At 48.1% G+C, this 20,228-nt stretch overlaps 1 protein-coding gene across 1 annotated transcript; it reads left to right on the top strand.

The window, feature by feature from the left end:
• Positions 1–303: 303 nt before the first annotated feature.
• On the top strand, positions 304–19,869 carry Epb42 (erythrocyte membrane protein band 4.2). The gene is made up of 13 exons (XM_051145033.1): positions 304–441; positions 3,761–3,946; positions 4,821–5,054; positions 7,840–7,958; positions 9,108–9,212; positions 10,391–10,568; positions 11,016–11,154; positions 11,444–11,547; positions 13,080–13,322; positions 14,878–15,180; positions 17,515–17,675; positions 17,893–18,026; positions 19,692–19,869. Exons 1-13 carry the CDS (start codon positions 432–434, stop codon positions 19,852–19,854), a joined length of 2,079 nt encoding a protein of 692 aa, XP_051000990.1. The 5' UTR covers positions 304–431; the 3' UTR covers positions 19,855–19,869.
• The last annotated feature ends 359 nt before the right edge of the window (positions 19,870–20,228 follow it).

Below are 20,228 nucleotides of genomic sequence, written 5' to 3'. Positions count from 1 at the left end.
GAGATGGGTCTGCTGTTTGCGGCAGCATCTAGAGTTGTCCAGAAAACATCTCTGAGGGGGTTCTGGAGGTCACTGAAGAATCAGGCGTGAAGGTTTTTCCTAGCTAGCAGGCCTTCCCTGGGAGTTCTCACTCCAGCCTGAGGCACAGAACCCTGCCTAGGCCTCCTGGCTAAGAGAGATCATGAAGAAAAAAAAAGGGGGTCACTCCCGGCAGCTGGTCTAGTAGATAGCAGCAAGGAGGGGACAGGAGACAAGAAACCTGTCAGCAGGCTCACCAGAGGAGGGAGGGAAATTTACTTTCTACAGACTTTTAAAGTAACAGAAGTCCTCCAACTTTTCCAGTGTGGAGAGGGATTTGGAGAGGGAGCCCGGAGGCAGCAGTTTGAGGCAAGCATTTCCTGTGCTCAAGTAGATTTGAGTAGCCTGAAGCCATGGGGCAAGGTAAGCTAAGCCAGTTCCTGGCTGCTAGGCCTGTCAGTATGACAGGGTTTTGTTTGTTTGTTTGTTTGTTTGTTTGTTTGTTTTTAAGGAAATCGGTTGGTAATGGATGTGACAGTAGGGTGTGTGAGATGTGAGGGAACGGTAGGGAGGTGCATGGAGTGGGAGATGAGCTAGATGAAGTGGGAGGTTTATGGGGTGGGAAGGGAAGTGAGGGTAAGTATGGGGTAGGTGGCTGTATGGTCATTTTAATTGCAATTATGATGGTGGAATATTGTTGGTGATCATGACGCATTTATATTCACAGCCCAGGATCAACACTGTGTAAATGGTCACAACTCTCTAGGCTGTGATACAAGCAAGGCACACCTGGTGTGCTGGCTGGTGTTTATGTCAGCTCAACACAGGCTAGAGTCATTTTGGAAGAGGAAACCTCAGCTGAGAAAATATCCCCACTGGATTTGGCTGGTGGGCAAGCGTGTAGTTCATTTTCTCTATTGATGATTGCTGGGAGAGGGCCCAGCCCACGGTGGGTTGAGCTATCCTCCGAGGGTGGTCCTGGATAGTGTAAGAAGACAGGCAGAGCCTAGCGAGCCAGGAAGCAGTGGTCCTCCAAGGCTTTTGCTTCGGTTCCTTCCTCCAGGTTCCTGCCTTGATTTCCCCGGATGGTGGACTACATGCTGTAAAATGAATAAGCTCTTTTTTCCCCCAACTTGCTTTTGGTCGTGGTGTTTTATCACAGCAATAGAAAAGTAACTAAAGACACCTGAGAAATCTTTTGTTTTGTTTTGTTTTGCTTTTCGAGACAGGGTTTCCCTGTGTAGCCTTGGCTGTCCTGGACTCGCTTTGTAGACCAGGCTGGCCTTGAACTCACAGCAGTCCACCTGCCTCTGCCTCCCGAGGGCTGGGATTAAAGGCGTGTGCCACCACACCCGGAAGACACCTGGGAAATGTTGAGGCTGTTGCATCCTCAAAGGAGAGAAGGGATGGTAGGAGTCAGCAAACACAACGGACAGAGACAGGCATAAACCAATAAAACAGATTGAGAAGATGTCCAAACTCCAGGCACTTCCACTGTGGGTGCCAGCATAGCTGCAGCCTGAGCACCAGGCACGTCTAAGAAACTCTTCTTAGGGCTGATTCCACGTTCTTGTCCTGTCGTTGAGGGGGCAGGCATTGACTGGGACATTCATTGTGTCTGGATACTGCAGGGCAGAGAATGCAAAAATGAAATAAGCACAGTTCCTCAGCAAGTTCACAGGAGGGGTTGGGGGCAGTGAGCAGTGGGTAATGCCTATAAAATGGGGGGGGGGGGAGTGATTTAGGGGAGCTATGGACCAAGCTCCACCAGGAGAAGTCAGCAAGGGCTTGTGTGACAGTTCACCCCGCCACCACTCAGTCTAACTCAGCCATCCCATAGAAGATGGCCTCAATCTGGGCCCCAGACCCAGGGCGCACACAGGGAGGAGTCATTGCTGGCTTCCCACTGATGCTGATGCTCGCCCTACAAACCCCAGATTAACTGAAGCTGTTTTATCTACTGCCACGACCTGAACACCTCGCTGGTAGGTGAGAGGGAGACAGGGTGCAAAGGGTACCCAGGGTGCTAGGACCAGATGTGCAGAGAGGTCTTGCATCTCCAGATTCAGTACGTCAGTTCTTCTTGCCTGTGTTAGGTCATTACGTAGCATCACATGTCTGCTCTGTCACTGTAAGAGGAAAAGTGGGGACTGTAAAGCTATTTTCCTACTATTTTCCCTCTGCTCTTGAGCATTCGGCCACAAAGTTTGGTGACCAAAGTAGTAAGAGTGCCCTGCACTTTTCATGCCATGTCCTGGAGCCCACGGGATTTTGTGTCACGGTCAGATCGTTTCCTTGAAGTAGATTAGATCGCGCCCCACACTTACAAGTAAAAGCCACAGCTTTTTCCTCCCAGCAGCCGAGCCCTTGTCAACACCGCAGCCTATTTATTTGCTGAGGAGGCTCCCAGTGACCTGTTGTCAACAAAATGAAATGTACATCACACCTTCAGTACATGAAGAATTAAATTTTTACTTTTCAGTCTTGTTCCTTATTGTGGGATTGCTAAGCATTTTTGATTTTTTTAAAAAAAAAGATATTACTTATTTTATGCGTATGAATGTTTTGCCTGCATGTGTGTAAGAATACCGTGGGTGTGCCTGGTACCCCTGGAGGCCAGAAGAGCACATTCACTGTTCTACAACTAGAGCTATAGACAGTTGTAGGTTGCCATGTGGATGCTGTAAATCGAACCAAGGTCCTATGGAAAGTAAGTCAGTGGCCTTAGCCACGGAGGCATCTCTTCAGCCCCTGCTAAGCATTGGAAAAAAGTTCCTTGTTCCGTATTTTTCCTCTCTCCATAAAATAAAGATTTACTGACAGTCTGTCATAATACATTCAGCCACCTCCTTTCAAGTGCCGTGAGATGGTGAGCCTTTCAGTCAAAACCCACGCACTATCTCACTCTCACGTGAGTTGGTTCTGTTCTCAGCCTCATTTTTATCATCTTTAAGACAAGAGAATTCAACTCAGTGATCTTAAAACCAGTTCTAATATTGGATTATGTTCTCAAAAAAAAAAAAAAAAAAAATGGATGTGAGACCAGGTACGTAGCTCAGGTGGTAAAGTGCTTGCTTAGTATGCACAAGCCCCGTGTTCAACCCCGACTCTGCATAAAACACATGCCTGTAATCATATCACTTGGAAGGAGGGTCAGAAGTTCAAGGTCAACCTCATATACATAGCAAGTTCGAGACCAGCCCAGGATACACGAGGCCCTGTCTGCAAAATAAAGAGGGTATGAGGACTGTGTGAGATTCTAGATTTTATTCATTGTTTGGACTTGGAACCAGAAACAAATGTTAAATTCAATGGGCCTTAATAAGTGTTTGACATTACACTAACGTTAAGTAAATACAAGCACATACATATAAATACATATGTATATAACCTTATTTCCTATAACTCTTCAAAGAGAGGTGGTTCGTTTAAGGAGAAGAAAACTGAAGTTCAAAAGAGTTGCTTGCCAGGTGTGGTGGCGCACGCCTGTAATCCCAGCACTCAGGGAGGCAGAGGCAGGCAGATCACTGTGAGTTCAAGGCCAGCCTGGTCTACAAATCAAATTCAGGACAGCCAAGGCTACACAGAGAAACTATATCTCAGAAAAAAAAAATTACTTGCTTGAGGTTGCACAGCTGACAAGGAAATGGGTCAAGGACTTGAACCCCACTCTAAGAAGGTGTCTTTTTATCCATGCTGTTGCACTTACCTCATAACTATGACTTTCCTTTTCCCATAACAGCTCTAAGTATCAAGAGCTGTGACTTCCAAGTGGCAGAAAACAACGAGGAGCACCACACCAAAGCCATCAGCTCCCAGCACCTTATTTTGAGGCGGGGACAGTCCTTCAGTGTCACCCTGAACTTCCGTGCCCCAGTCCACACATTTCTGTCTGCCCTGAAGAAAGTGGCTCTCATTGCACAAACTGGTATGTGGGACAGCCCTAGACCACTGTGGGGATTTGGGGATGTGGAGGGGAATTCTCTTCCCAGCATCCTCTCAGAAGATCAAGGGACAAATGGTCCCCACTGTCACTGGGCCTTAAGCTGTCCTAATCCACCAAGGGGCTATTGTGAGACTGTACAAGATAACATTGTTTATTACAGTTCTGAAGCTCTCAGCAGCAGTTCCATTAAGAGCTTGGTTTTGGTTGCAACTTTGCAGGAAAGGGCTGAGTGGAGTCTAACTCTGGCTACGAATAGCATCTAGCCTGTGCTAATTGTTGTATTATGTATCAGCTACTGGTTCAAGAACTTCACTTGTAATTGTAATATCTACTTTAGTTCCTCCACAGGCCTTCCATGTCCCTGGGTTCTGCTTGCTCAAAATAAGCCAACCATGATGGACCATACCCGGGCAAAGGTTGTGTCCATCCTGGACAAGTACAGTTTCCCCCTCTTCATCAGCAATTCTTAAAACATACAGCATAGTGACTGCTGATACAGTATTCACACTGTGTAAGGATTCATACACAATTAAAGGATTAGCGTTCAATGCAATGCCATGGTATTTCATATAAAGAGACATAGGTAACCTTGGATTTGGGCATTGCAGGAAACAATACTCCTGGGTTAGAGGGATGGTTGTACTCGGATTATATCCACTGTGTAGACACCGTGACCCTTTCATAGACATAAGTCCATAAGAACCAAGAGCCTATGGTCCCCCATCGTCCTCTACTGTTTCTCATTATAGGAGCAGCTCTTTTCATCTCCTCCAAAACTGACACCTCCTCCATTTTGTAAGACCTTGATTTATTATTTACCCCTGAGCTGTGACCAATTTATTGCTGTGCCCTGCAGGAGAGCAGCCTTCCAAGACCAACAAGACCCAAGCCATCTTCCCAATTTCCTCTCTGGGGGACCAAAAAGGATGGAGTGCAGCAGTGGAAGAAAGAGATGCCCAATACTGGACCATCTCTGTGACCACACCCGTGGATGCTGTCATTGGCCGCTACTCACTCCTGCTTCAGGTTTCAGGCAGGAAACAATACCTCTTGGGCCAGTTCACACTCCTCTTTAATCCCTGGAATAGAGGTAAATTTGGACCTAAGCTAGTCTGAGCTGCACAGAGATGAAGGGAAGCGGAGCTGGGGCACAGCTCCAACAGGGAGTACCCGCCCCAGGCCCTGAGGACAACACCACCATTAAATTCCATCAGACACACACTTCCGTTTCTTTTCAATAATTTCCCTGTGAGCCTGAAGGGCCCCCTTTATAAGACAGGCTGGGAGACCAAAGGAAATATGGGAAAGGAAAACAATTTCCCCAGGTTCCTACAACCCCATGCATGGAGCCAAGTCCCAGACTCTTTCCTTTATGATGTCTGAAGCCTTTACCTTTCTTATGCAGGGTGGGACCTCCAGTACTTACCTCTTATTTTAGATAAGTGGTTCTCAACCACCTGTGGGTTGTGACCCCTTGGGGGGCCATCACAGGGTTCACCTAAAACCATTGGAAACCACAGATGTTTACATTATAATCCATAGTAATGGCAAAATTACAATTATGAGATAGCAATAAAAATAATTTTATGGTTGGGGTCACCACAATATGAGGTACTGTACTAAGGGTCACAGCATTAGGAAGGTTGAGAACCACTGTTTTAGATGGTCCAGCCTGTCCTCATCTCAGGGCCTTTGTGTTCCAAGGGGAAAGGCAAGTGGAGCAGTAGATGGGAACTTGGGTCCGTTTGGACATGCTTCACCCCATGTGGTTCATTATAGATTAAGGATCCTTCTGCAGAGGGAGGTCCCACATTTCCCCATATAGTGATAGGAATATCTCAGGGCATCCTTCTAAGCTGAGGCTTTAGCGCATCCCAGATGACTGGCTCAGAGTCTATATTGAGAGCAGCGAAAATACAGTCAACAGTTCTAGGGCAGCGTTGGGTTCTGAAGGAATCCACACTTGATTCTACTGCTAGGATTGCTGTCTTCTTGCTCCATTTATATGGGACCCCAACTAGGGAAGTCCTTCTTTGGAGGGATGGGCCGTGGGAATCATTGGCTCTGTGCTCCTCTGAGTGATGACTGAGAGACGTTCTGATGCACTGAGTGTGGTAGCACATGCCTTTAATCCCAGCACACAGGAAGCAGAGGTAGTACTGGGTGCCTGGGCAACTCTCTAGTGCTTCTGTAGCTGAGAGAGAAAAGCTGGCAAGAAAAGCTGAGCCGCAAGCTGGTTCCAGCTTCCTAAAGTGAACAGCGGTATCATTAAAAGATATCTAGGGGTGAGGAGAAGGCTCAGTGGGTAAAAGTAATTGCTGAGTTCAGATCGGCAGATTCCAGGGGGAAACCAGATGTTACCTGCTTATAGGAAGGTGGGAGACAGAGACAGGAGACATATCTGGAAGCTTGTAGACTAGCTAGCCTACCTCATACCATGGTGAAAAGACCTGTCTCACACAAGGAGCATGACTGGACTGACAGCTCAAAGCTGTTCTCTCACCTGACGTCTCCGTGGCACTCTCCTAGCACTTGCATAAGGGAATCATGAGGTCCTGAGAAAGGACGATGGTCGCCCTGGGCCCAGAGGATCTTTCAGTACAGAAGCCCAATGCTCAGAATTCCACTGTCGAACCCCTTGTTCCTTCTTACCCTGTCGTGTCGTCTCCCGTCCCGTCCCCCTCTCCCCCCCCCCCCCCCCCGTTTAGCCTGTGTTTATTTTGCTATTTCCCCTGATACACTTTTTGTTGTTGTTGTTATTACAACTTGGTCTTCTAGGAAAGACATGACAGGCCATCAGGAGCTCCCTAGGATGTCACTGGAAAGACATGACAGGCCATCAGGAGCTCCCTAGGATGTCACTGGAAAGACATGACAGGCCATCAGGAGCTCCCTAGGATGTCACTGGAAAGACATGACAGGCCATCAGGAGCTCCCTAGGATGTCACTGGTCTCCTTTGAGCCAGTAGGGCTCTCATTTGCAAGTCTCTTCTGGAAGCCACTAGGCTTTTTAAGGTTGGCTTGTTCCTGGCCAGACCCTGACGGATGTAGATTGTCTGGTCCAGGACCTGAGCGAGCAAGAGAAGACCCTTCAGTGTAGGCACTATTTGTTTTTATCTCTTTATAATTTAGGGTTCCTTGATGCCTCTACCTCCCTTCCAACCTCCCCCTCCCCCAACCCTAGGTAGGAGAGAAAGGACTTTAGAAGGGAAAAGGGGTGGAGTTCTCTTTAGACTTAGTTCTGGCTGGTTAGGGTTGTTGGTTCTGTGTAAAAAATACCAATCCTAGTTGTCAGGATATCTAGCAGTCTAGTAATAGCAAACCACAAACACAGCAGGATGAACAAGCAGCCTTCTCCCTCCTCTGTCTCCTCAAAGCACCTTCCTCTCTCTTTCTCTCTGGGCTCCAATATTTATACTCTCCCAGAGTCCTCAGAATTCCACTAACTCCACCTGGCATAGACCACGCCCCTCTCTGAGCTGTAGACAAATATCCCACACTTGCGTTTAAAACAAAAACATACCTACATAACACAACTGAGGTGTTTTTTGTTTGTTTGTTGAGACAGGGTTTCTCTGTGTAGCCTTGGCTGTCCTAGACTCACTTTGTAGACCAGGCTGGCCTCGAACTCATAGTGATCCACCTGGCTCTGCCTCCCAAGTGCTGGGATTAAAGGCGTGTGCCCACCATGCCCGGCCCCCCAACATAACTGAGTGTTTAAAAAAACCAAAACTTCCACTATACTCCTGAGTTTTTTTAGGCTCAGAGATGCAAGAAAGGGCAAACCCAACCTAGGCTGGCAGGGCAGAAGCCCCCAGGGCATGGAGGGCAGACTCGGCACCCTCAGGCCTTCAATCTTCTCTGCTTCTTGCCAGATGATGCTGTATTTCTGCAGAATGAGGCTCAACGCACTGAATATGTATTGAACCAGAATGGCCTTATCTACCTGGGCACAGCTGACTGCATTCAGGAAGAGCCCTGGGACTTTGGTCAGGTAATAGGGACCTCTAGGGGAGAAGAGGAGCACTGCCTATCCCATAACCCTCAACACTCAGGCCAAAGCTAGCAAGTTCAAAAGCTCTTGTCAAGAGATTGTTTCTTTAGCCCGGTTCAGCCTTGTGGTGCCTCGGTTTCTTTTTGTTTGTTTGGTCGATTGGTTTTTGAGACAGGGTTTCTCTGTGTGTAGTTTTGGCTGTCCTGGAATTCACTTTGTAGACCAGGCTGGCCTCGAACTCACAGAGATCCGCCTGCCTCTGCCTCTCCTAGTGCCACCGCGCCCGGCTCACCTCTGTTTCTTTTAGACCACATTGCACCACTCTCCACAGCTGCTAGTTATCTTCATAGAAACCATGGCAAATTCACCTTCTGGCAAATCCCTTTGTCTACCGAATGGAGACCATGCCCTGGCCTGACGACCAAGCATCCAGGCCACTGCTTTCCTTCCCAGAAGCCACCCGTGTTCTTGTTCCATGGGCATGTAGGCTGACTAGCCCCTCTGTTCAGACGATCTTCCTTCTCTTTCCTCTTGGAAAACTACTTCCCCCGTCTTGCTACCTTCTGAAAAATTCTCCCAATCCCTAAAAGCTAGAGGAGTTGTTCTATTGTGCCATCTCTTACACCTGTTCATGTTTCTCCTAGAGTCAGAGCTTTGTTGCTATGGTCTGATACCCGAAGGCCCACACGCAAGCTAGGGGCTCCTCCAGAGTGGGAGCAACCTGGAGTCTTCCATTCCTGGCTCAGTGCCTGTGGAAACATTAGATATTCACTAAGTAGAAATGAGTGAAATTAAATGAGTCTAAATGACATTGGTACTGATAGTGGCACATACCCTAAATCCTGGCACTTGGGAAGCGTAGGCAGGCAGACCTCTGTGAGTTCAAAGTCAGCCTGGTCTACATAGTGAGACCCTGTCTAAATAAATAAATAAATATGTACCAATTCAATCTTCATGAGATCACACCCTATCAGAAAAATCAGTCCACAGAGCAAAGGTCTGGTCGGTGGGATGAGAGAAAAGCCAGAACACCTATAATGTACATTAAGGATGATATACCCAAGCTTGGGAGAGGGACAAGATAACAGAACTGTCCTGAGAGATAGCACCTGGCCTGGCCCCTCATCTTATCCTGTGTTGCCCCTGCAGTTTGAGAGAGACGTCATGGACCTCAGCCTGAGCTTACTCAGTGTGGACAAGGAAGTGGAGGAGTGGAGCCAGCCTGTACATGTGGCCCGGGTGGTGGGCGCCTTGGTGAGCACAAGGCTGGAGAGCCAAAGGGAGAGCGCTTGGATGGAGGGGCTCCACCCCTTTCCTGGGTGTGGGGGACAGTCCTCAGAGAAGAATCTGATAGGGGGAGAAGGACAAGATAAGAGATAGGTTCATCTAAGACAAAAGCCAGGGAGGGAGGAGACCGGCCTGGCTTTTCTCAGCGCTCTCTTCCTCCTGGCCCTAACCTGGAGACTTATATCCCTAGGGGAAAAGAACTGCTCTATCCTCCTCAGTACTCGCTGTGATCTAGCAATCCAGGGGTCTTGTTTCATTTCTAAATGTTCCTAGGAATATGCAAACCATGAAGGTGGCTTGATGTTTCCCATGTGTCCTAGTTTGGGTTAATATTGCTCTTGTGAAACTTTATGACGAAAAGCAGCTCAGGGAGGAGAGGGTTTATTTGGCTTTCATGTCCAGAGTCACACAGTCTAAAGGCAGCTAAGGCAGAAACTCAGGGGAGCAGGAACATGGTGGCAGGAGCTGATGCAGAGGCCATGGAGGAGTGCTGCTCACTGACTTGCTCCCCATGGCTTGCCTTGCTCAGCCTCCTTTGTTATAGAGCCCAGGACCACCAGCCCAGGGTGTACCCATCCACAATAAAGCAATCACCGATTAAGAATATGCTCCACAGGCTTGCCTACAGATAGATTTATTTTTTCAGAGGCATTTTCACAATTGGGGTTCCCTTCTCTCAGATGGCTCTAGCTTGTGTCAAGTTGACCTAAAACTAGCCAGCATACCATGTCTACAAAATCCTCTCAGAGGAGTAATTTAGTCCCCATTACTTTTGATACCTCTCTGTCTTCCCCTGAAAGGTAGGGTGTGGGTCAAGGCTATTCTGTAAGAAGGAAGAAACTTGAGAAAAGTGGCCTCCAGGACCCAGAGCAAACAACGTTAAAGGAGTCAGGGCAGGGCAAACTGGGGACCAGTAGAACCAGCCCTCGTGCTCCACCCCATGGTGGGAGCTGGAGGATGACTTAGATGAGGAACCTTGGGTTTGGCTGGAGCCTGGGGCATGCCAGTCTTACAATGGAGCCTGCTGCATGCTGGTCTTACATGCTCCAAGGATGCTGCAATGAGCACTCCTTGCTGGACCCCCCCCCCCTTCAAGCTGTCCAGCCACAGGACTCCCACTGACAACCACATATCTGCCCCAACAGCTGCATGCTCTCAAGGAGAAGAATGTCCTACCTATTTCACAGACCCAGGCTGCCCAGGAAGGGACCTTGCTGTACAAGCGACGGGGCAGTGCGCCCATCCTGCGGCAGTGGCTCACTGGCCAAGGGCGACCCGTGTATGAGAGCCAGGCCTGGGTGTTTGCTGCTGTTGCTTGCACAGGTACAGGGCAGGTAACACACAGGTCAGTCTTCTGGGCTGCCGTAGTGTCTAGCCTGCATCTTGAGTTGTACCTCGGCCTCTCATGTGGGAGGGACATGTCCTAAAGCAGGCATTGCCTCCTCTCCACAGCCTTCACCACCAGCCTCCTGCCCCGCCCCCGCAACCCACTTTCCCTGCCAGCTGCTGCTTCTCTTCGCCCTCTGCAAATCTGAGCTCATTAACAAACTCTGCTCCGAAACTTACTTTCTCCCTCAAAACACCCCACACCTGTCCCTGTGCCCGCCCCCCACCCTCACTCCCACCCCCGCCCCCAGAGCAAGCCTCAGTGCTTCTATACCTCCCCCTTGCTCTATACTCCTGTGCTGTATGCTTTGTGCAGCATCCACCGGCCTTCGTCTGCCTGGGGCTTTTCTGCCTGCTCTGATACGCTGTGCTTCTTCTACGCAGTACTACGCTGCCTGGGCATCCCAGCACGTGCTGTTACCACGTTTGCCTCAGCCCAGTGTACCCAGGGGAGCCTGCTGGTGGATGAGTACTACAACGAGGAGGGAGTCCAGAATGGAGAAGGACAGCGGGGCCGTATCTGGTGAGACACGTAAAGGAGATAGGGTTCTAGACCAGAAAGGGTGCCAAACACCAAGTTCTGTGCGATCCCTCCACACTGGGAGAGCCCTGGGCTAAGGGTAGGCCTTCAGGACTCTTACAGGAGGTGGTGGTCATCAGCGGCGGAGTGTGTACCCCTCTGTAGGAGTGTCACTTTTCTTTTTCTACAGTGTCCTTCCATTCCCAAGGCAACAAAAGTCACATTTCTAGCCTCTCTTCCATATTCTTCCCCCTCCCCCCCACACTTGAAATTTCGCCTTTGCTACTTTTAGGGTCTTCCAAACCTCTGTAGAATGCTGGATGAGCAGACCTGATTTGTCCCAGGGTTATGACGGATGGCAGATTCTGCACCCAAGAGCTCCTAATGGAGTTGGAGGTAAAGCCTAAGGTTGGGCCCAAGGCCAACCAGGGCTGAAAGAACTGAAGGGGTCCCTTGGAAAGGATCTAGGAGGAGCATGTGGTCCAAAGAGGGCCTTCATCCTCTAAAACAGGAGACACAGGAGTGATGGTGACCAGATGGTGCCAACAGGCTCAAGGGGGTAAAGATGTCAGCTATCCATGTCACAGATTGCAGGAATGCTAGCCCCACTTAAAGCCTTGGGCAAAGGGATACCATCTCAATGAAAGTCAAAGGGTCTTAGCATGGCTGAGGGCATTCTGTGGGAAGGGCCTGGCAGGGCAGGGCTTGTCTGTGTGTAGATGAAAGCTCAAGCCTAGAGAGAGAAACTTCAAGCAACCAAAGAATGGTGCCTCCTTGTCCTAGAACAAAACTGTCAGAGAGCCTGGCAAACAGGAAGCAGTCAAGGTGGCAGCCTGTTCCTAGCATACTGTATTGCAACTGTGCACTAATCATGTTCCTCTGAGGTCCTTCCTGTCCAGTTCCTGGTATAGGCCAGAAACTAAAAGTACTTTCACTGCATAGTTGTGTTTCCTCTGTGATGCTTTTTCAGGAAGTCTTTCTACTTCCTGCCTCTGACCTTGATCCTGGGGAAGAGGAGAAATAATGTACAGGAAGGACAAAGACTGATAAGGTGAACCATGCCAGAACAGAACTCTACGCTTGGCTCCTTTGCTCACCTGCCCTTTCTTTGTGTAATAAAAGGATTGTTAATATTTACTATTAATATATAAGATTATTATGGCAGGTTTTTTTTTTTTTTTTTTTTTTTTTTTGAGACAGGGTTTCTCTGTGTACCCTTGGCTGGCCTGGACTCACTTTGTAGACCAGGCTGGTCTCGAACTCACAGAGATCCGCCTGCCTTTTTCTCTGGAGTGTTGGGATTAAAGGCCCAGCTCAGTGGTTATTATTTAATCCTCTATTATATAAACAAAAGACACAGACACTTGTTAAATTTTTAGTATGCCTATACACTGGAACTGGGTAGAAACTAACGCCCTAAACTATCTTGATATCTCCCAGCCCCTCGTCCCACACCATTTGCTCTAATCATTCCTATCTGGGCTGCTTCCTATCCAAAATCCCATAAGCACTTGCACACGTTTTTCATCTGAGCTGCATCGCTCCATTTGCTGATCCTCAGAGCAAGCGCCTCCCCACCACATGCTTCTAGTTCGTGCTTTACCCGAGGTGACTCTGCTTTCTCCTTCTTCCTTTCCAGTTCCTCTCTCCTTCCTCCTCTCTCTCTCTCCTGGGATCTTTCTCTCCTCCAAGCCTGTGAACCTTAACTCTGCCTACCTCACTTCTGCCCAACCCAGGTGTAGGCATTTTTTTTTTAATTGGCCAATCAGGGATAATTTGGGAGGCAAGGTTCACTTAGGCCATTTTGGTTACTTGAGGGTTTGCTCTGGTTGTAGAACAGTAAGAATTTTGGGGTTGGGGTAGGGGGGCAAGCAATTAGTATCTGAATACGTAGTCGCTCCAGATGAACCGCCACACCTCTCTTTCAGTCCTGGGATCCTGTAATCTGGTCCCAGTCAGAGCGGTCAAGGATGGGGAACTGCAGCTGGACCCGGCAGTATCAGAGCTCTTTGCTGCAGTAAATGCCTCCTGTGTTGTCTGGAAGTGCTGTGAAGATGGGACACTGGAGCTGACCAACTCTAACCAAAAGAACATTGGCAATGGCATCAGCACCAAGGTCATGGGCTGTGACCGCTGCGAAGACATTACTCAGAACTACAAGTATCCTGCAGGTACTGACCAGGAAAGAGAACTGGCCTTTTCATCTGAGATAGCAAATGAGGGGAAGAGAATGGGCAGGCCAGACACAGGCCAGAAAGAACCCCAGTCTTTCCCCCCATCAAATAGAAGTAAGTCTCTCAACCTTGGCTGACACGACTGCCAGTTTAGATCAGACAGTTCTGCAGTGTAGGCAGTTGGACTGTAGGATGCACTGCAGTGCTCTGTGTTTCTGTTCATGAGATGCCTGTCCCCAGCCCCAGCTAGTCCTGCTAACCAAAAATGTCTTTGGGTATTTCCAAATGTCCCTTGCATGGGGTCAAAATTGCTTCCAGTTGAGAACTGCTCTTATGAAACAAAGCACTAAATAAACACCAAGCCCTGTCCAAGAAGACTTCCAGGACTGAGGGAGAGGAAGTTACCCCTCTCACTCTCTCTTCCAAGATCCCCAAAACTATTTCTCTCTTTTAGCATGTTTGTCTATCAGTCCAAATCAGGAGGCTCATAACTTTCTGGAACCTTCTCCATCACAGCACATTGTCCTTGCCCAACTCTCTGTTCTGTACTCTTTTAGAAACCTACTTAAGCCAGCAGCTTCCTTACCTCTTGCCTACAGGATGGTAACCCCCTGCCTCTGGTCTCCACCACATCCCTTCCGCATTTCAGTTTCAAAAATGAACACTCTCAGACACACGAATGTCCTTGTTATATCCCCACTCAAGAATACTCTGTGGCTCCTCTGCCCTCGGAATAATTCCAAATTCCTTCATACCTGAAAAGTCAATTTCTTGAAAAAAAACAAAACAAAACAAAAAAAAACTGTCTCTGGTGATAGCGAGGACTTGTCAAAAAAAAACAAAAAAAACAAAAAAAAAAAAAAAAAAAAACTTATTTCCCTTGTGCAAAGATAAATTCAAAGCCTGAGGCACTTGCAAAGCTTTTTAGGACTTTGGTGTCTGAGCAGAAGTGGTAAATTTTAATCCTGTATTTTTATCAGAAGGATCTGTACCTAACCGGGTAAGAGGTCTGTTTCAACTTCTTCTTCTTCTTCTTTTTTTAATTGATTCTTGTTACATCTCAATGTTTATCCCATCCCTTGTATCCTCCCATTCTTCCCTCCCTCCCATTTTCCCATTATTCCCCTCCCCTATGACTGTTCCTGAGGGAGATTACCTCCCCCTGTATATGCTCATAGGGTATCAAGTCTCTTCTTGGTAACCTGCTGTTCTTCCTCTGAGTGCCACCAGGTCTCCCCCTCCAGGGGACATGGTCAAATGTGAGGCACCAGAGTACGTGAGAAAGTCATATCCCACTCTCCACTCAACTGTGGAGAATGTTCTGACCATTGGCTAGATCTGGGTAGGGGTTTAAAGTTTATCGCCTGTATTGTCCTTGGCTGGTGCCTTAGTTTGAGCGGGACCCCTGGGCCCAAATCTGCCTATCATAATGTTCTACTTGTAGGTTTCTAGGACCCTCTGGATCCTTCTACTTTGCTATTCTCCCATGCTTCTCTCATCTAGAGTCCCAATAGGATGTCCTCCCCTCTCTGTTCCAACTTCTATTCTGCAGGATCTCTTCAAGAAAAAGAGGTACTGGAGAGAGTCCGAAAACAGAGAATAAAACACAGGAAAGACAGTGTGGCCGGGCATCCTCCCAGCTGTGAGCCTCTTGGTCCTCTGCACCTGTTCTTGGATGTGTCCAGCTCCCTCCCCCTGAGAGGAAATGGTCAGCTCTCAGTGACCCTGATTAACCCCACAGACGAGGAGAAGGAGGGGCATCTGGTGCTTGGAGTCCAGGCTGTTTACTATGATGGAGTCCTTGCTGCTGTTCTCTGGAAGCAGAAGAAGTCCTTCACAATCAGACCCAACCAGGGTAAAGTTCTCTGGCCCCAGCAGACACCTCACAGACAAATGGTTCTAATTTGGCTCCACCCACTGTTCTCCAGAGATGGCTTTTAGCCCTTACACTCACATTCATTCATTCATTCATTCATTCATTCATTCAACACACCTATATTCAGCCTGACACAGGTGAGAGGACCATGATTCCAACTACGATGAGATAAGTAAACCAACCCACACTAGCAGTGAGAAAGCATTTGAGGAACACAACAGAGTGCAGGCCAGAAAAGCACCTCACCCAGGCTGGGGCATTGTGCACCCAGGTGACTCACAGCATCCCAGACAGAGGGACATACAAGGGTCCCTCCTCCTCTTCCTCCTCTTCTTGATTTATTTATTTACTATTTGTACAGTATTCTGCCTGCATGTGAACCTGCCCACCAGAAGAGGGCCCCAGATCTCATTATAGATGGTTGTGAGCCACCATGTGGTTGCTGGGAATTGAACTCAGGACTTTGGAAGAACAGATAGTGCTCTTAACCTCTGAGCCATCTCTCCAGCCCCACCCCTTCTCTTCTTTAGATACTTGTTTAATTGGTCTGAGATGAGGTCAGGCACAGGTACTCTTCAGAAACCTTATGTATTTAGGGTTAAGATTCCCTGATATCCATTAATCATTCTTAAACTTGGTCACATATTGGAGTCACCCATGGAAACTATGCCTGGGTGACACCTCAAGCAATTAGGTTAAAAAAAAAAAAAAAAAAAAAAAACTCCACCATAGACTCAAACATTAAAAATTACAAAACTCCTGAGGAAATCTCATTGCACAGGCAAGCTTCAGAAACAAGGATAGAGCTTGTCACCAGGGCTGCAACAGCCTCTGCCTGTCCTGGGTCTCTATTCTTTTCGTCACTGTGCCTTGCCCAAGCATAGCATGAGTTAGCATGAGAGCTAAACATGACTGGGTTATGAACAGTCTTAAACATCATGTTCAGGAGCCAGAGTTTTCGTGTCTGGATAATGATGAGGTTCATGAAAAGCTTTCATTAGTGCTGTCAATGCGATCAGAAAACCATTTTAAAAAGAAAGACATTTTGATAAAATGGAACGGAAAGGTTATAGCAGAGCAGTTGTTCTTAACCTTGGCTAACACAGAAGCGCCTGGGGGACTTTACAATCCTAATGCTGAGCCTCCTTGCCAGCCTCTGATGTAATTGACATGGGATATGGCCTGTGTTTGGGACTGTATCATACATGCAGCCATAGACAACCAGTAGGTTAAGGGGGGAGTAGAGGGGAGAGTAGGGGCTTAAAGAGCAGCAGGAGAGCAGCAGAAGATGAGGAAGTAAGGAGAGAGCCCTAACCACACCGGCAATTATGGATTTAGAGAACACTTGAGGACAGAACAAAGAATGAGGGAGACAGAGAAGTCTACGAGGGGACAGGAACACCCAGCAAGATTGGCAGAGAGGTCACGAGATGTCCTGGCTGAAGTGCATAGGCTGGGAAAGCAACTCAGCTAAGAAGAAAAGAAGTAAGGCTGGCTTCCTGGGCTTTAAACGGATTGAACTCTGGAAGGGGAGTTCTTCCTAAAGCATGATGGGAAAAAGGAGAAGCTAAGGGGATAGTCAGCCAGGGACAGCTGCTAGAGAGAAGTTGGTGTGATTCTTCGGTTTATTTGAAGGCGACTCTGCTTATAGGTTGAAGTGAAAAACAAGCTTTGGGAGAGGTGGGTTATAAGTGACAGCATAGTCTCTAGGCAAATAGCTGATTGACGGAATTGTAACTCACATTTCCTGAGCACTTAATATTTGCCAATAAGTTATCTGAGCTGAGTTGAGCTCATCAGCAGGGGATGAGAATGGAGCACATATTTAAAAAGCGTAAGACTCAACATGGACAAGGGGACAGGACATCCCTTTAGGGAGATCACAGGAAGAGCAATGTTTCTGTCCGCAGATTGAGAATGGGAACCAGAGTTTGAGAGAGCCCCTCTTGATAGGTAGCACCTTCTGTGAAAAGGGAAGGAGAATGGCAGAAGGGGCAGGAACTTGGTAAGTGTGCATTTGGCAGCTGTGTGGTGACTCTCGAGATATGCACTTCCTTTGAAGTGCGTCATGTAACGCAAGCCAACCCTACCATTTTGAGGCAGAGATGACATGGCTTGTTCTAGCTCACAGAGCTTTCCTATAACCCGAGTGAGGCCATCTGCTCAGAGTGTTGTCGGCAGAGGTGGATATGGGGCAGCACTCCTGGGGGAAGTGCAGAGCAACTAGGGAATGCAGCATCTTCCTGGCTATGACTTGACTCTAGCATGCATGCGCTCCGTGCTTTGTACTGACTTGCCTGTTGTGTGTTGCAGTCCTGAAAATTTCCACCGGCCTGTCCTCCTCCTATTTTGAGCAAACCCCACCTGAGAACAGCTTCCTCAGGGTCACAGCAATGGCAACACACTCCCACACCAGCCTCAGCTGCTTCGCTCAGGAAGACATGGCCATTGGCAGACCGCATCTCGTCATCAAGGTGGGCAAGCCTTTTGTTTGTTTGTTTGTTTGTTTACTGAATTGCTTTTAGCTGCTGCCATGCAGGGCAGTTGGTGGGAACGTTTGGGGAAGAAATAGGAGGTATGGACTTATTAGAGAAGGTGTGTCGATAGATAGGTGGATGGACAACTGAAAACAGTGCCTGCCCCTTTCCCAGAATCTACCAGGAGTTGTGTCCGTGTTGCTTCTTTCTACAGATGCCGAAGACAGCAGTGCTGTACGAGCCTCTCACCGTCTCAGTCAGCATGCACAACTCCTTAGACTGCCCCATGCAGAACTGCATCATCTCCATCTTTGGAAGGGGACTCATTCACAGAGAGAGGAGATATGGGTAGGAGGCTGTAAGCTTTTTTGTTTGTTTGTTTTTGTTTTCTGAGTCAGGGTTTCTGTGTGTAGCCTTGGCATACCGGAACTCATTCTGTCGACCAGGCTGGACTCAGACTCACAAAGATCCACCCAGCTCTGCCTCCCGAGTGCTGAGGTTACAGGCGTGTGCCACCACTGCCAGGCCAAGACTGTTAGCTTCTTATCCCACCGAAAGATCAGGACTGGTTTGGACTCACTGACTTAAATACAGTAATCTGTCTCTTTGCTGTATCTCTGAAAACAGAGCAAATATTTCCAGAAGTTGAATTAAAGCAAAATGGCCTATCTCATTCTGGAACCACCAAGTCAACGGGAGAAGGGAATAGGGGAGACTGTGAGGACCCCACATAACCCCCCACCTCACCTGTCCTGATCATCCAAGAAAAGTCTGGATGAAGAAGGGAGGTTAGATTGGTACCAGAGAACACACAGATAGGACATGCCATCTCTCGGTAGAGAGAATTGTACTCTACTGTTCACCAACAAGATCCAATTTCAATTAAATCCCTGTGGTTTCTATTCCCTTCACCGCCCTCCCTGTCCTTGTGTGTGTGGCTCTTCAGCAATGTGCACGGTGTGCTGTTGTCTCGTTAACTTATGTAGCTGTTCCCGGCTTTTTCTTTTCACCTGTATGTGAAGTCCACTTCTTAGGCTACAGGGGACTCCGTTGTGTGCACCCGCCACATCCTGCTGCTTCATGATGATAAGACAACAAATGCCTCTCGCTCTGGTGCCACAAGGTTTCCCAGACAACCGCCTCATCCACGCCCCCTTCTAAGCTTGTTTGAAACTTTGGTGTTTGTGGTGATTAAATCTGTACAGGGATGGAATTTCTGGGTCAAAGGATAGGATCTGGTTTGTAGCAGGATCCCCTCCCCGCAACTCCCCTGAACTGTAAGACAGTTTCTCTCCCCACATCTCTGGCAATATCCAGCTATTCTGTTCTTTACATGTTTGATGGAATGCCGTGTCTTTCTGTTCCGATTTGCCATTCTTCAGGCTGCCTGTCCCCTTTCCTTTCCTCTTCTGGAGTCGCCTCTGCCGTGGCCCATTTTCTCCTGTTGATATTGTCTTCGTCCTTGTCAACCTTTAGGAGCACCGGCGTAGTCTAGGTCCTCGCTGCTCTTACACACTGCAAGCAACCTCTTTTATTTCGCCTACTGCACTTGTGGAGCAAATCCCCCCAAAGAAAACCTCCAACGTTCCCTTAGTAACAGAATGGTCTGCAGGAGTCCAGGAAGGTCAGCCACCAGCTGCTGACACATTGGCACTCTCTCACTATGCCTATGGCACTCACTGTGCCCAGCAGGGAGGAATGTAAAACTATAGCCTTTGCCAAATATATTGCCAGCACTGGTACCAAGAGCTGAACCAGACCAAACCACAGATGCTGAAGGGGACATCAGATGCAGATGAAAGGCCTCAGCACACTTCTGTCTTAGGCCATGCAGTTGCTCTGTCATCCACCCCTTAGGATCACTTCCAGCTTCCTGGCAATGTACTTAGATTTCTATATCCTCATGGCCCTCTATCTTCAAGCCAAGAAGGACAAGCCATGGAGACCAGCAGAGCAGTGAGGAAAATTATGGCACGGGAGGAGAACTAACACCCATCTCTGCCTTTATTTCAGACTGGGGTCTGTGTGGCCAGGAAGCAGCCTGCATACTCAGTTCCAGTTCACGCCAACGCATCTGGGAGTCCAGAGGCTCACAGTGGAAGTAGACTGCGACGTGTTTCAGAACCTGACCAGCTACGCAAGTGTCCTCGTGGTGCCCACTAATGTTTCTGTCTAAACCACAAACAACCCTCTACCTTCTAAGGGCAGACATACTCCGGAGGGAAACTTCCTGTCAGACAAATAAATCTCCACTAAAGCTGAATAGAACAGTGACCAAAACCAAACTAGACTCACAGAAAACAAAATCCATTTTTTGTTATTGTTGTTTGTTGGTTTGTTTTTGTTGTTTTAGTTATTCTAGACAGTGTTTCTCTGTGTAGCGTTGGCTGTTCTGGAACTCACTCTATAGATCTGACTGACCTTGAACTCACAGAGAATCCTCCTCCTCACCACTGCCTGTCTGGTTTTTTGTTTGTTTTTAATAGATGGAGTTTTCCCTGGCTGTTCTGGAACTCACTCTGTAGACCAGGCTGGCCTCAAACTCAAGAG

The sequence above is a fragment of the Acomys russatus genome, chromosome 4, assembly GCF_903995435.1.
Source record: "Acomys russatus chromosome 4, mAcoRus1.1, whole genome shotgun sequence".
In the NCBI taxonomy this organism is placed as follows: Eukaryota; Metazoa; Chordata; class Mammalia; order Rodentia; family Muridae; genus Acomys; species Acomys russatus.
The sequence above is the reverse complement of the archived record's forward strand: the minus strand, read 5'-3'. Positions and strand labels throughout refer to the sequence as shown.

Excerpts from the sequence above, each read along its gene's own strand:
- Epb42 (XM_051145033.1), top strand. Across the intron at positions 11,155-11,443 it reads GGACAGCGGGGCCGTATCTG|GGTCTTCCAAACCTCTGTAG; the intron begins GTGAGACACGTA and ends TGCTACTTTTAG. Across the intron at positions 17,676-17,892 it reads GACCGCATCTCGTCATCAAG|ATGCCGAAGACAGCAGTGCT; the intron begins GTGGGCAAGCCT and ends TTCTTTCTACAG.